Source organism: Tursiops truncatus, chromosome 5 (genome assembly GCF_011762595.2).
Source record: "Tursiops truncatus isolate mTurTru1 chromosome 5, mTurTru1.mat.Y, whole genome shotgun sequence".
NCBI lineage: Eukaryota > Metazoa > Chordata > Mammalia > Artiodactyla > Delphinidae > Tursiops > Tursiops truncatus.
In genome coordinates this window covers 133,021,639-133,038,769 of record NC_047038.1, presented here as the reverse complement: position 1 = coordinate 133,038,769, position 17,131 = coordinate 133,021,639, and the positions used below count along the sequence as shown (strand labels likewise).

General features: G+C 35.1%; 1 protein-coding gene across 3 annotated transcripts in view; it reads right to left on the bottom strand.

Annotated features, from left to right (window-relative positions):
* Positions 1-17,131, bottom strand: part of FSTL5 (follistatin like 5) — a 615,591-nt gene that overhangs the window by 547,047 nt on the left and 51,413 nt on the right. For 2 of the 3 annotated variants that reach the window (XM_019926752.3, XM_019926753.3), the window contains exon 2: positions 10,498-10,528. In XM_019926752.3, the coding sequence (XP_019782311.2) occupies positions 10,498-10,528 (31 nt within the window). Of the gene's footprint in view, positions 1-10,497; positions 10,532-17,131 lie in introns of all 3 variants that reach the window. The other variant, XM_019926751.3, reaches the window with a different exon arrangement.

Below are 17,131 nucleotides of genomic sequence, written 5' to 3'. Positions count from 1 at the left end.
ACATATATATATATATATATATATACACACACATATAAATCAAGATAAAGCAACTGAAGCACATTACATAGAGACATAGGGCCTGGCACTTATTAAATACACAGAAACTGTGAATTACTGTAATTATTCTTTTTAAGTTTCTGAATTTGTTTGACTTTTAAAATAACCACACATTAACATTGTGGACAGAAACAATATGATATATGTATTTCTCCATGCATCTATCTACATTGACTTGCACTCAAGAGGATAATCAAGAAAAAGAAAAACAAAAAAAACTACTGTCTGAATGATGATGTTCGTGGTGGTGATGGCATTTATGAAGGTTTATTGAGTAGGTATTTTGTGCTGCTACTACTCTAAATGCTCTGAGAGACAATTCCCTACGGTCTCTTGCATTTCTGTGTGTCTTGAGAGAAGAGATACTGACTATATTTTATTCCAGACTTTTCTTCTCAGGAATTTTCTATAGTGAACACCTTTAGAAAATAGAAAGAGCACCTCCCTCTAGAGCCACGGGTAAGTATGTTTCCCTGTCAAGTGTAACAGTCAAATGTCAGGTGTGCTTCCTGTCCATTATAAAATATGGTTTTCCTAAGCGGGGCAGTCAGAGGGAGTGGTCCTCTCCTATAATAAAAACCGCTGCACATGCATGCATCCTGAGGGCCTCTTCCCATCTCCCTGGGGGATCAGCACAGGTACTGTACACTGGCAACTGCTATGGCTGTGAGGAAAAAACTCTGCCTCTGACACAGGAGCCTCCTGTCTTCTGCCATAATCCAGAAAACTGGGAGGCTCCCATGTTGGTTTGTGAAGAGGGTAAAATCTCAGACTGTTTTTGATAAGTTCTCTGTATTTAATAACTTGTTTAATCATCAAAAACAAACCTGTCAAGAAGGAACCATCATTACCCACTTTTTACACGTGGGGACATTAGTCCACCAAGTTCAGGTCATTTTCCATTGTCACACAGATATATAGCGGTAGACTCAGGACTGAAAGTTACTCTGGTTCTGAAGCCTGAGTGTTAAACCACCAAGCAAAATTGATTTTATGATCATCGTGCAGTTCTCAGGTTTTTGTTCTGTTTGTTGAAAGGAAAAAAATGGAATAATAATTTCAGAAGAACTTGCAGCTTATCAAACTGGAAAACTGCTGAGCTTGTTCCCAATATTTCTCAATGCTATACCTATTAATCAATATCAGCCTTCTGTCTAGCCTGAACAATCTCATCACACTAGCATTATTCCTGCTATCCAATTTGCTACTGATACTTTCCTAGTTTTAAATTCCTCTATGAATCCATTCCACTCTGTACTGATTTCTCCTTTGCTTCTCATCAACCTCACATTAATATGTAAATGTGTATTTCACTAATGCCACATGAACTGGAATAATCTCCCTTATTCTTCACCTCTCTGACTCCTCCCTGTTCTTCTAGACAAGACCTTGTCTCCCTATAAAAAGAAAAGGTGAACCTTTCCAAAAGTCCATTCCCAGACCCCCTTCCTACCCCTCGCCTTACCCCCATGCTTGCACAGCATTCTGGCCTTTCTCTCTTAAAGAATCTACCACGCTTTTTTGGCAACTGTATTTATCAGTCCTAGGTCCCATCTCCCAAACTCACAGCCAGTATCACCTGACTCACAACTTTGTCCTTAATTTCTCTGGCATCTAACTTTGCTTCTAATATTGAAATTAATAAATGTTGGTTGAACTAGGTTTTATGATAGAATACAGTTGAACTGATATCTTCTTTTCTGAATTATTTGGACAGGCTAACATTGCCACAAAATTTCTGACATAGCAGCACTTTCTAAATGAAACAGTAGCTAACTTATAAGTCAGTGGGTTAAATTAGCTTTCTCATCCCTAATGCCGCCGCAAAGATCCTGCATGCCGCCACAAGGACCCCGCGTGCCGCAACTAAGACCCGGTACAACAAACACAAATAAATAATTTTTTTTTTTTTTTTTTAGCGGTACGCGGGCCTCCCACTGTTGTGGCCTCTCCCGCTGCGGAGCACAGGCTCCGGACGCGCAGGCTCAGTGGCCACGGCTCACGGGCCCAGCCGCTCCGCGGCACGTGGGATCTTCCCAGACCGGGGCACGAACCCGTGTCCCCTGCATTGGCAGGCGGACTCTCAACCACTGCGCCACCAGGGAAGCCCCAATCAGATGCTTTTGAAACCTCTTCTGGTTGATGAGAATAGCATCATTAGGTAGAGGTGGATGTCTGTCTTCCTGCTGCTGGGGCAGGAAGACATGCATCAAGATCATCTAAAATTGGACCAAGCTGTTTAAATGAATCTTTTTAAGAATGGAGGATGAATATTACCTTAATTCACAGAAAAAAGTTATCACTGACTGAAATCTTTACTACTAAAAAGTTATGTAGGTAATCATTTGGGGGCATTATTTAGATTATTTGCAGTGAATATATTTCCATTAATTAATTTTTATTTTATGGAGTTATACATTAGAACTTAACTTGTTATATGTTTGAAAGTTTGTGAAAGTAACAATTATTACCTTATGTATACAATGGCTTCCAGAATTTGCATCTATGTGTTATCATTTTTGTTTCCATACCTCATTCACTTTAAAACAAAAACTCACATCACTCACATAAAGAGATATGATCACTTTGTTTAATAGTGAAAGATCAGAAATAGAACAATTTTCAGCTAATGAAATCAGAGAAAACTGCCAATGTGTTTATAATAATTGAAAATTACAGTTTTAATTGATTTATCACTGAACAATCAATTTATATTGTTAAGTATAAAATGAAATGGATTGAAATATTTGAGGTTCTCATATAAGCAGTTAAAGAGTTACTAGTCAATCATACACTATTAAGTTGTGCATATGGGACACTGATACTTTGCTGTAAGGTAATCAATAATTACTTACGAGAATACATTTTGCCCCCATTTAATTTCAAAAGTCCATTTTAAGTAAACAGTGCAAAAAGAATTGTTCTGCTATAATGCAATTGCTATGGCATAAAATGTATACAAAACAAAGATCGTTCCTTCGCACTCTTTTACAACATTTATTTTTTAAGATTATTATCACAAGTCTGCCATAAGTACACTTGTCTGGTGTTTATCCAGCATTGCTCTTTGCCAAAAACAAAAAAATAAACAAATCTATGGATCATTCAGTTGACATATTCTAGAGGTGAGTTTTCTTGTCTTTTAGTGCTTGGACTTTCTAAGGATTATAACTATTAACTATGATAGAAAGAACCCCACAGTTTTCATAAATCCTACAAATGATTATTTCTCTCAGCAATAGCTTTCTAAACTGAATACCAAAGAACCTAACATTCATAATGTATGACATTGTAATCCATTAAAAATATAGTGACTCTAGGGGCTTCCCTCTTCCCTGGTGGCGCAGTGGTTGAGAGTCCGCCTGCCGATGCAGGGGACGCGGGTTCGTGCCCCGGTCCGGAAAGATCCCACATGCCGCGGAGCGGCTGGGCCCGTGAGCCATGGCCACTGAGCCTGCGCATCCGGAGCCTGTGCTCCTCAACGGGAGAGGCCACAACAGCAAGAGGCCCGCATACCGCAAAAAAAAAAAAAAAAAAAATAGTGACTCTGATATTGAGCTCCATGAGCTATTTGTATATTTGGGAGATTAATCCTTTGTCTGTTGTTTCATTTGAAAATATTTTCTCCCATTTTGAGGGTTGTCTTTTTTTTCTTGTTTATGGTTTCCTTTCCAGTTAAAAAATGGGCGGAAGACCTAAATAGACATTTCACCAAGGAAAACATACAGATGGCCAAGAGGCACATGAAAATATGCTCAACATCACTAATCATTAGAGAAATGCAAATCAAAACTACAATGAGGTATCACCTCACGCTGGTCAGAATGGCCACTTATCAAAAAATCTGGAAAGAATAAATGCTGGAAAGGGTGTGGTGAAAAGGGAACCCTCTTGCACTGTTGGTGGGAATGTAAATTGATAAAACCGGTGTGGAAAACAGTATGGAGGTTCCTTCAAAAACTAAAAATAGAACTACCATATGACCCAGCAATCCCACTACTGGGCATATACCCTGAGAAAACCATAATTCAAAAAGAGTCATGTACCACAATGTTCATTGCAGCTCTATTTACAATAGCCAGGACATGGAAGCAACCTAAGTGTCCATCAACAGATGAATGGATAAAGAAGATGTGGCGCATATATACAATGGAATATTATCCAGACATAAAAAGAAACGAAATTGAATTTGTAGTGAGGTGGATGGACCTAGAGTCTGTCATACAGAATGAAGTAAGTCAGAAAGAGAAAAACAAATACCGTATGCTAACATATATATATGGAATCTAAAAAAAAAAAAAAATTGTACTGATGAACCTAGTTGCAGGGCAGGAATAAAGAGGTAGACATAGAGAATGGACTTGAGGACATGGGGTGGGAGGGCGAAGCTGGGGTGAAATGAGAGTAGCATCGACATACATACACTACGGAATTTAAAACAGTTGGCTGGTGGGAAGCAGCAGCATAGCACAGGGTATGGGCTTGTTGCTTTGCGATGACCTAGAGGGGTGGGATAGGGAGGGTGGGAGAGAGGCTCAAGAGGGAGGGGATATGGGGACGTGTGTATGCATATGGCTGATTCGCTTTGTTGTGCAACAGAAATTAACACAGTATTGTGAAGCAATTATTAATAAAGATCTATTTTAAAAAAATATAGTGACTGTATTTCAGTTAATGGTAAGAGTCTCCATTTCAGGTATTACTAATTGTGCTGGCGATATTTTGTTTCCTAAACATAAAGAAATGCAACAATTAGACAAAACAGTCTCATAAAGGGCTCATATACATGAATGACTGTCTTTCAGTTTTATATGATATTTTCATTTGTTAATGTAATATATCCAATGGCCTTTATGAATAAGAATTTGAAGGTCAATTTCTATCCACTCACTGTTCCTGACTAGCTACCTGAGCTTGAAGAAGTGAGCTGACCTCAGGAACTCTGTGAAATTATTCTAATGTAGGAGCTCTGAATATTCAGGCAGCCCAAATGAGGAGTTTAGCATTCCAATCTCATAGCAATGCCCCTTCAGCCTGACTGAGATATAATTCCCGTATATATCAAATTACTTTTAGTGTTCTCAGTTACCAGTTTTGTGATGTAGGAAATAAAGGAGAATCTGAACCCATGAGTGTTTAAAAATAAATAGAAGGTAGCTTGTATGTGCATCTGTGTGTATGAAGACTGCAGGCTTCATAGTTCTTTAACAGCATTTACTGTCCCAAACACACTCTTTTAATTCAACCAAGTATGGTCTTGACATAATGTTTTCTGTTATTGCTCGATGTATGTAAGAAGTTATGTACCATAGGAAGAGCAATTGTGCAGCTTACTTTTTTCATATACACAAATGTGTATGACATAATATTTGCCATTTAGAACCCATTGAGTCATAGACTTTTGCATCCTAAGTGCTTGTAATAATAGCATTCTCCAATGTCCTTATAGAAGTATAAGACTTAGAGTTTCAGACACGTAAAGGACTTTTGATATCACAAGGTATGTTTCACTAATATTTACCATAAAAGAGAAACTACTTCCGGAGGGGTTAAGTCATTTGTAAAAGATCATAAGTACCTAGTGAACAAGCTTGAGTAATTCTTACATGTGTCCGTTAGAATATTACTATGTTGCATTTACCACTATCTATTTTTTTCTTAAAGTTACAAAGCACTGAGCAGATTTTATATAAATTAGCAGGAAAATATTTGTGACCATGATGTTAAAAATAAGGCATAAATAATAAAATTCATATGTATCAAATCCATGAAAATGTAAAAAACATTGCTAATAACAGTATGCTGAATTTACCTAACATAAGTTGGTGATTGGGTATATAAACTATGATCCCTTTTAAAACAGAACGAGAATGATAATATTGATCTGTATTATTTACTTTGGATGTGATTTCTCAAAATGCGGGCATATTTGCATTCTAAATCTTAATAATGCATGCTTGACTATTAAAACGAGATAATATATGTAAAAAGCACAGTGTCTGACATCAATTAGATATTTAACAAAACAGAGAAGATAATAATATAACATGTAAACGATTATCAGGGAACGGACTTCAGTCCTCAGTCTCCCCCAAATGTAGAGTCTTAACAAAAATATAACTAGTAATGAAAGGGGAACATACTTTATTTTTAACCCTTCTGAATGGGAAGAGCCAAGAATATCCACTTGAGAAGAGAGGAGGGGGGAAACTGTGCGTTAAAAGCAATCGGATCTCTTTGGTGAATGGACATTCTTTTACTGACAGAAGAGGGTGAAGCCAATACTGAGAAGCATGCCACAGCATAAGCACATGCAAACTCTCCACAGTGATTTCAGCCTTCTGATTATAGTAAAACTTCACACTATTTTGGAGTAGTAGTAAAAACTTGATAGAATTTTTAAGCTATTTGTCAAGCATGGCTTATTTAAATTTTCCTCAAAAACTGTTACTGTTTTATCACTAAGAACTCTAGAGAGATGCTCTAAAATAGACACAAATAAACCAGTCACAAACAAAAATACTTACCCGAGAAATACTGGCAGATGATAATTGATTTGTTATGATCCTTATAGTAGAAATTATTTCTTAATAATATTTACAAAATTCTCAATGGGTTTTAAACACATAATGTGCTCTGTTTAATTTAGCTGTAATGTCACTGGAGAACAGTGTGAAAGATGGTTTCCTGAATAGTTGATCTTTCTTTCAAACCTGTGTAACTGTATTTATTTCTCTGCTATAATCTTTAATGTAACTTTAAGGAAGGACATCTTAATTGTAAACCTCAAAATTGTGTACTAAATAGAGGTTAGTCTTTGTCTCATTTAACAACAGGCAAAACAATGATGAAAATTAGTTGAGAATCCATACTAACAATTGAACTGAAATTCATCTTGTCAGTTGAATTCCATATAGATATAATTTTAGAATATGTAAAATATGGATTTGTATGACATTCCAAAATAATATTAGAATAAGAGCATGTGAGTGTCAAATAATCAATTAGAGACAGAATTGCAAGTTTCCAAACATTTCAATGTATGTCTCTATGTACACAGAAAAATGAGAGATTGGTTCTCATTGTAGTGCTCTGTGAACTAATGTAATTTCAGGTCACTGATATCATGAGGTTGGGATTGTTGTTTCAAGCAGAAACAGGAACCGAATGCAAGAAATTAGAAGATGAAAGACTGTGTATATATTCTTGACAATGTAATAAACGGGTTCTGGCAAATAAGGTTACCAATTAGTCAGGAAGTCAGAGAATTACTAGCTGAGAATTGTTTGGTAAGATCAAATGAGGCCATAGCTCACACTTCAACTATTAGTGACCAAGAAATGTATTTACTATTCAGAATTTTTGTTATTTAATAATGGGTAAGCTATTGCTTCTATGATAATTTTTTTCTTCTTAATATAGATTTTAAAATATTTAAATGACCATAAGTTCCAGTAAGATAATATTGTAAGATGATTCCCATAAGTATTCAAGAAAAAATGTAGAGTTCCTCTAAGCAGAGCTAGGCAACAAGTCCTGATGTAACCATATATCTACTTAAAATTCAGTAGTCTAGCAGACATTATGTCAAGGTTCTGAACCATGTGTCAGCCAGTAACAATGAAAGAAGTGGCAAGCATCATCTTGAAAATTTTATTACATTATAAAAAGAAAACATGTTCCCAGCCAATAGTTGGAAAAAAAACTAATTTCTACTATTTCAGATGTTATAATTTATGTACTACAAGGCAATAAAGCATCAAAAAGAAAGCTATACTAAACTTATTTCAACTATAACAGAATTATAAATATGATTTAAGATTATTCTGAAACCCTGGGCCCCTCCATAAGAAGGAAGATGTGCACTCAGTATGCTTAAAATGCAAATATCATTTAAATGAACATCACACATCACCTCTTAGAATAGAAATTCCCTTTTGCCACACAAAAGTACAAAACTTTGAGTTAATATGAGTATTCTGAGGAAAAATAAATGTAATAATTTCATATATAAAATAACAAGACATACTTTAGTTTGCTGAAAAAGAACATAGTTTGGGAATCCCTCAAAGGGCAGTTTTACATAATTCATTTGAATAAAATATACCAAGCAATATTTTTAAAAGTATGTCTTTTCATATTCTTCAGTAATATAGACGCTTACAGATGACCAAACAAGGAAAAAATTGTGTCAGTCAGTTGTGCGAAAATGTGACGATTATATTTGGACTTAAGTAAGCAAAATTGCTATCATCAATCTAGCCACCCTCAAAAGTGTAACAATCCTTTCATCATTTCAGGAATACATGTAATCTTTGTAACTTTCTCCACAGTTATATTTTAAAATTTATTTGTGTATAACTCCAAAAAACTCTAAAAAAATTTTCCTGTGCCAAAAGAATGGAATCAAACAGGACAATTGTCAACAGGCACAAGAAAAATGCTCAACATCGCTAATAATTAGAGAAATGCAAATCAAAACTACAATGAGATACCACCAAACACGGGTCAGAATGGAAATCATTAAAAAGACTACAAACAACAAATGCTGGAGAGGGTGTGTAGAAAAGGGAATCCTGCTATACTGTTGGTGGGAATGTAAACTGGTGCAGCCACTATGAAGAATAGTATGGAGGTTCCTCAAAAAACTAAAAATAGAGCTGCCGTATTATCCGGCAATCCCATGGTTGGGCATACATCCAGACAAAGCTGTAATTCAAAGCAATACATGTACTCCTATGTTAATAGAAGCACTATTACAAGGGCCAAGACATGAAAACCACCTAAATACCCATCGACAGATGAATGGATAAAGAACATGTGAGATATATATATATATAATGGAATATTACTCAGCCATAAAAAGAATAATGCAATTTGCAGCAACATGGATGGACCTGGAGATCATCATACTAAGTGAAATAAGTCAGATAGAGAAAGACAAATACCATATGATATCACTTATATGTGGAATCTAAAATATAACACAAATAAACTTATCTACAAAACAGAAACAGGCTCAGAGAACAGACCTGTGGTTGCCAAGGGGGAGAGGGGTGGGCAAAGGGATAAGTTAGGAATTTGGGATTAGCAGATAGAAACGACTACATACAAAATAGATAAACAACAAGGTCCTAAAGTGTAGCACAGGCAAATATACTCAATATCCTGTGATAAACTATACGGAAAAGAAAATGAAAAAGAATGTGTATGTGTATATATATATATATATATATATATATATATGTATGTATGTATATAAAATTGAATCACTTTGCTGTACAGCAGAAATTAACACAACATAGTCAATCAACTATACTTCAATAAAATAAATTAAAACAAAACAAAACAAGGCAATTGTGCTTTGCTCCATTGTCGGGCTTGGACTACTACACCTTGGGGAAGGGATAGGTGGGCAAGGATGCCCAAAACACAGAATAAGAATGGAGAGACCAGAAGGCCTAACCCTGGAAAAATCTGTGAAGTTCTATCATTATGATTGGCAGGAGCACACATTGATGGAAAAACCTGGTTGAAGGGTTACAATCTACTCAGGGTAATTTATTACCTCAGTGAGTGCATTTCAAAACTGAAGATGGTCTTTATGGTGTAAAGAGCCTTCCTATGTCTGACTAGGATTGACTATGCCATACAAAAAGCTATCACCAACTTTTAATATATAAATACATATTTTCTTGCTTTTTCAGAGAACATAAAGTGAGATAGCAGCGACTAACTAGTTCAGTCTCTAAAAAACATATTTTGAAAAGGTTCATATGCTAAATCATAGATGTGACAGAACACCAACTCTTTTTTTTTTTAATTTTCTTCCTTCTAGTTTATTTTTAAACATCTTTGTTGGAGTATAATTGCTTTACAATCGTGTGTTAGTTTCTGCTTTATAACAAAGTGAATCAGCTATACATACACATATATCCCCATATCTCCTCCCTCTTGAGTCTCCCTCCCACCCTCCCTATCCCACCCCTCTAGGTGGTCACAAAGCACTGAGCTGATCTCCCTGTGCTATGCAGCTGCTTCCCACTAGCTATCTATTTTACACTTGGTAGTATATACAAGTCCATGTCATTCTCTCACTTCTCCCCAGCTCACCCTTCCCCTTCCCTGAGTCCTCAAGTCCATGGACAATGGTTGGTGGAGGAATTCAATGAGAACAACTCAGGGAATAAACAGAAAATTGTGTCAAAGTTTCCAAAAGCACTACTGAAGAAAGGAAATCTTGATGGAGAATCTTCAATGGCCTTGGGGAATTCCCAAAGGGTTCACAATGGTTTTAAAATCATGTTGAAGATTTTGAAGTCCCACTGTTTTCTCACTTTTAACTATAATTTCAAAGTAGCATCGTCTTTTTTTTTTTCCTTCTCCTATACTTACACAAATGTATAAAACTATGATCGTAAAATAGTCACTCCTTACCTTTGATTCTTGAACGTTCTTGACTTTTTTCCTGCTGGAAATAAAACAAAAATAGTTCAAAATTTGTAAGTATTTTACCAACAGGCTGATATAAAGTATCACTATAACTAAAGAATTGTCAAAAAATATTTTCCTGTACATATACCCAGGAGTTACCATAACACAATTCTCAACTTAAAAAATACTTATGTTAAATCTTTTATCAAAGCAGTAATCATTCTTAGTGGACATAAATTTTTCTAAGAAACCAATACATTGTAAGAATATGGACTTATAAATAAATGCCTAATGAATAATAAATAAATTATTATGCCCTAAAAAGGTCTTGGTTCATTCCATTTAATTCCAATGACATCTTCAGAATTTGCTTTCAATGTCTCTATGTTAATCATAAAATTTTAGTGAGAAAAAAGGTTTAAGGGCAAACAGTGGATAATTCACGAAAAATTAAAAAAACACGAGACGTTTCAACAGTTTTTCCTTCAGTTTAGCTTAGAATTCACCCCTGTCTCGCTTCTCTGAGGCTAAAGTTGACAACAATTGTATTATTTATTCAAGGCTGCTTCAGTCAGACCTGTCTTTCAATTTGACATACTCCTTATTAGTTACCAGGCAACCCCAGAAGAATTAGCTTGCTTTCAAGTTTTTAAGTAGAAATTGTGCACTCTATAACTTCTCGATTCATATTCAAGCACAGTTTACTCTGTCTAAAAGTTTCAGGGTATCATACTAAAAATAATTTTGAAATATGTTCCTAACAAAATGTCTCACACATACACAGAGAACTGCAGAATTGTATGAATGCCAATAAATTTTGGTAAAATTTATAAACACATTAAAAAATATAAAGAACTTATTTTGCAGCAAGCACTCATCCCAGAGTCAGATTATGATAATAAAAATGCATATTGGCAAATGTATATTTACTGGAACAGCCAACCCTATGTATAATTCTATTAGACTAAAACTTTGTACTCTGTCCCTTATTCTAACACATCCAAGCTTTGTGACTAAATTATGTACTGTCCTTTGTTAATTAATTGATTTTTTTCAGTTCTGATGTATTTTTAATTTAGAGTACTTATTGTTCATTTAAACTAAAATTTAAATATGAAGTACAAATTTATGTATATTATATACATAAATATAAATTCCTTGCTTTAAAAGTACATTATTTTTTCATAATTTTAGGTCAAGCTGCTTTAAATTTTCCAAGTGGGTATTGAGGAAGAGAAAAATCTGTGTCTCTCTCCTCATCTTTTGCCATTTTCTCATTCATTTAATCATTCATTCATTCAACAAATTTGCATAGATCACTTCTATGTGCCAGACACTGCTCCAAGTGATAAGACTATGAAGGATGAAAAAACTGACAAAAAATTATGTCCTTTTGGAACCTAATTATTACATAAATGGTAATAAATTATATTTAGAAAAAGATATACCCTAAAAGGAGTTATTTTGCAGTGAATGACTGCAATTTTACACAGGTGTATAATGTTAAATAATTTTTGAATAAAATTCTGAGTGAGATGAGATGATATAACTGGGGAAAACATGTTTTAGGAGAGAAAAACAACTGCAAACTTCCTGAGATACAGGAGGTCTTGGCATTGTCAAAAATACCAAGGAGACCTGTGTAACAGGACAGGCTGAGTGAGGGGTGTTTTGTAGGAAGTTCAATCAAGGAGGCAACAGGGGCAGAGAGACTAGCACTGAGGTCCCTGGTTATTTCTTTGGTTTTTGCACTGAGAGAGATGAAAAAAACATTGAGAGTTTCTTCTCCAAGGACTAACATTATCTGAGTTACATTTCGGTAGAATCATTCTGGCTATTGAGAATAGTTTGAACAAGGGAAGGACAAAATTAGAGGGACCAGTAGAGAAGGTATTGCAGGAATCCTGGTGGGAGGTGATAATGGCTCAGAAAGGTGTGGTGTCAGTGGAGTTGGAATATCAGTTAGAGCTGGAAAGGTTTGTTGATAGAATAAGTGTTGGGTGTGAGATACAGTGCATAAAAGGGTGATCTCAAGTGTCTAAGCCAGTAGAAGAATGGCATTACCTCTAAGATAAGGAAGATGGCCAAATAAGAAACACTTTTATCCCTCTTGCCTTGCCTTCTGGTAGTGTCCCGCTTTGTTCATTTTTCTCTTGTCTGGCTACCCCTGTTCTATCTCCTGTACTGATTCCTTCTTGTCTCCTCAATTTCTAACTACTAGTTTCCTAGACACTGAGCCCTTAACTTTCTTCTATACACCTCATTCCTTTGGTGATCTTTTCTACTTTTCTGGCCTTAAGTGTCATACTTTTCCTAAGGACTCAAATTTATATCACTAGCTAATCCTCAACATTGTACTACAGATTCAAAGATTCGGCTTTACTTATTTTTTTAACATCTTTATTGGAGTATAATTGCTTTACAATGGTGTGCCAGCTTCTGCTTTATAACAAAGTGAATCAGCTATACATATACATATACCCCCATATCTCCTCCCTCTTGCGTCTTCCTCCCACACTCCCTATCCCACCGCTCTAGGTGGTCACAAAGCACTGAGCTGATCTCCCTGTGCTATGCAGCTGCTTCCCACTAGCTATCTATTTTGCATTTCGTAGTATATATAAGTCCATGCAACTCTCTCACTTCATCCCAGCTTACCCTTCCCCCTCCCTGTGGAATCTAAAAAGAAAAAAAAATGTTTATGAAGAACCTATGGGCGGACAGGAATAAAGACGCAGAGGTAGAGAATGGACTTGAGGACTCAGCTTTATTTTTGACATCTCTGCTTGATTATCTAATAACAGCTTACCTATCATGTCTAAAACTAAACTTCTGATCTTCCCTGACTTCTTCGATCATCTTTCTCATCTTCATCTCTCCATCTTCCTTGTTGTTTAGACACTTAAAATAATCCTTCTCTGTCTCTTAAGAGTAAAGAACCTGACATTTTCATGGGTTTGATATTTGACTGTGATTTTACTTTGAATATCACTCTGAGGATGCAAAGTAGGATGATGGTCAAAATACCTGGAACTTATGGAAGATATTTTAACAAGTTTCATAGATTTAGAAATCACCAGCCTATGTATAAATCATCAGTACTGCATCTGGAGAACATATAATAGAGTTAAATGATCTAGAACTGAATATTGTAAACAATATAAGAAAAATATAAAGTCGAATTAGCCAACAAAAGACAATGCAAGGATAGACAAATTATAGGAGAACAAACAGGAGAGCATGGAATCATGGAATACTAGGGAATATATTATGTAAGTGTGAGATTTTCAATAGTATAGAATTATTATGACTGCTCTAGTAAAATTACATCTAAGGCAATGCCCTTCAGATGAACTGACATATATGGAATCACTGATTTAAAAGAAAGCACATTTTTGATGGTGCTTGGACTTGGAAGTAAAACTGAAGTTATTCATTGAAGGAGAGGGTAATTGAGAAATATATGAAGTGGTAAAAATGGAATGAGAGAAACACAGCTGGGAAAGAAAGGTCTAGGATGGTGTGTAGCTGAAGAGTGAAGGGAGGTCCACAGAGGTATAGGGTTTGTTTTGCTCACTTGTCTTTTTGTTTTATTTTGTATAAATTTATAATATATTATTTACATAAGTGAGAACTGAGAAAGTCTAAATGATAGGAGATACATAGTAGAAATGGAGAGGATTAAGATAAAAGGGAGAGATGATTAGACTAACTTTATAAGGTTATTGAAAAAGTAGATGTGATAAAGAACATAAGTGGGGAAAAAATTTAGTTAGAAAGACCACCAGTTCCTCTAATGTAACCAGTGGGCATAGGAAGGCATGGTTATAAATGCAGGAGCTTTGTAGGTTTGATATGATGAATTAAACATGTTCAATCTGTGATGATTTATTTTCTTTATGTAATAGAAGGAAAGTCTGCTGAGTGGTGAAGTAGGATGGCTTGTCAAAAATTTGTGGAGATAGCACAGATTTTAAATGCACTGGTTTTTGTGAGGTCAATTGAGTAAAACAGCTTGGTGTTTTTGAAATCCTAACTGAGTTTTGCCATCATAAATATACAGTGACTTATTTTAACTATAGTCAAATAGGCTTAGCACTCACTGATATTTTATTTTATTATTTTCTTAACACTCAAATCTCTATTTGTACAATTGTATGTAATTATAAATTACCAATGAAATATCCTTAAAAATTTTACAAATGGTAAATGTTTAAGAAGCCTGCATTTACAGAAGATAAATTAATTATTAATTTATGGACTGAGAAGAGTAGGAACAGACTTGTAATGTAGGAAGGTAAAAGGGATAAACTACCTCATTTATTCCTAAACGTGTATTAGAACCCTGTCAGTATGTGTGTGTGTATGTGTGTGTGTGTGTGTGTGTGTGTGATTATACACATATATGTATAATTTAGGATTTTCAAAGTAATAACCGTTCCAATTTGTTTCTATCACTAAAATATCGCATTGTTCACTAAGCAATATGTATTATCCACAATTTTATTTTACAAACTATCACTTTATATTTTAAATGTTAATTTTTAAATGAGGAAATGTTAAGAAGAAAACTATAATTATTTAATTATGTGATAAGTCTTAAGAGGTCAGAAAAATTTTTTACCCTGTCTGCATGATACTTTTGAGAACCATTCTTATGTTATGAAAACTTAGGTCTTGTCCATAATAGAAGAAGTGCCAATCTCTTGGTATATCTCAATTTTAATATTCTTCCAAAACATTTTCTGACAAAGTGGTCTTGTCTTAAAATAAGAAATATATATTTGGCTACGTATCAAAGCTAAATCAAAGCAGACGATTCACGTTTTACTTCATACCACACCATTTCTTGGAAGAATCCCAAAGTGCTATCTTTATTACATAAATAGACTACATGAAATCCAGCTCAATAGTAGAAATGGGCAAACAGATCCTTTCAGACAGTATGTTAAAGATTAGCAAAGACAATCTGGACAGAAGTATGGATTCAGAAGAAATACATGATTGTAAGATATGATTTCTTAAATATTAAACAAAATACAGGGGACACGGATTCGTGCCCCAGTCTGGGAAGATCCCACATGCTGCAGAGCGGCTGGGCCCGTGAGCCATGGTCGTTGAGCCTGTGCGTCCAGAGCCTGTGCTCTGCAAGGGGAGAGGCCACAACAGTGAGAGGCCCACATACCACAAAAAAAATAAAAAAGTAAAAAAAAAGAAATACAAAGGATTATAAGAGACTACTACAAACAGCTATAGGCCAATAAAATGGACAGCGATGAAGAAATGGACAGATTCTTGGTGAGGTGTAATTGTCCAAGACTGAACCAGGAAGAATTAGAAAATATAAACAGACCTATCACAAGTAATGAAATTGAAACTGTAATTAAAAATCTTCCAACAAACAAAAGTCCAGGACCAGATGGCTTCACAGGTGAAATTTATCACACCTGTAGCGAAGAGCTAAAACCAATTCTTCTCAAACTCTTCCAAAAAATTGCAGTGGGAGGAACACTCCCAAACTCATTCTACGAAGCCACCATCACCCTGATACCAAAACCAGAAAAAGATATCACAAAAAAAAGAAAATTATAGACCAATAACACTGATGAACATAGATATAATAATCCTGAACAAATACTAGCAAGCAGAATCCAACAACATATTAAAAGGATCATACACCATGATCGAGTGAGATTTATCCAAAGGATGCAAGGATTCTTCGATATATGCAAATCAATCAATGTGATGGACCACATTAATAAGTTAAGGAATAAAAACGACATGATCATCTCAGTAGATGCAGAAAAAGCTTTTGACAAAATTCAACACCCATTTATGATTAAAAAACTCTCCAGAAATGGGCATAGAGGGAACCTACCGCAACGTAATAAAGGCCATATATGACAAACCCACAGAAAAAATCATACTCAATGGTCAAAAACTGAAAGCATTTCCACTAATGCTTGTCAGGAAAAAAGACAAGGGTGTCCACTCTCAATACTCTTATTCAACATAGTTTTGGAAGTCCTAGCCACAGCAATCGGAGAAAAAAGAAATAAAAGGAATACAAATTGGAAACGAAGAAGTAAAACAGTCACTGTGTGCAGATGACTTGACACTATATATAGAATATCCTAAAAATGCCACCAGAAAACTACTAGAACTAATCAATGAATTTGGAAAGGCTGCAGGATACAAAATTAACGCACAGAAATCTCTGGTATTCCTATACATTAACAACGAAAAATCAGAAGGAGAAATAATCCTATTTACCATCATAACAAAAAGAATAAAATACCTAGGAACAAAGTTACCTAAGGAGGCAAAAGACTTGTACTGAGAAAACTATAAAACGCTCATGAAAGAAATCAAAGATGACATAAACAGATGGAAAAATATACCATGTTCTTGGATTGGAAGTATCAACATTGTGAAAATGACTATACTATCCAAAGAAATCTACAGATTCAATGCAATCCCTATCAAACTACCAATGGCATTCTTCACAGAATTACCACAAAAAATTTTACAATTTGTATGGAAACAGAAAAGACCCTGAATAGTCAAAGCAATCTTTTTTTTAAAAAAACATCTTTATTGGAGTATAATTGCTTTACAATGGTGTGTTAGTTTCTGC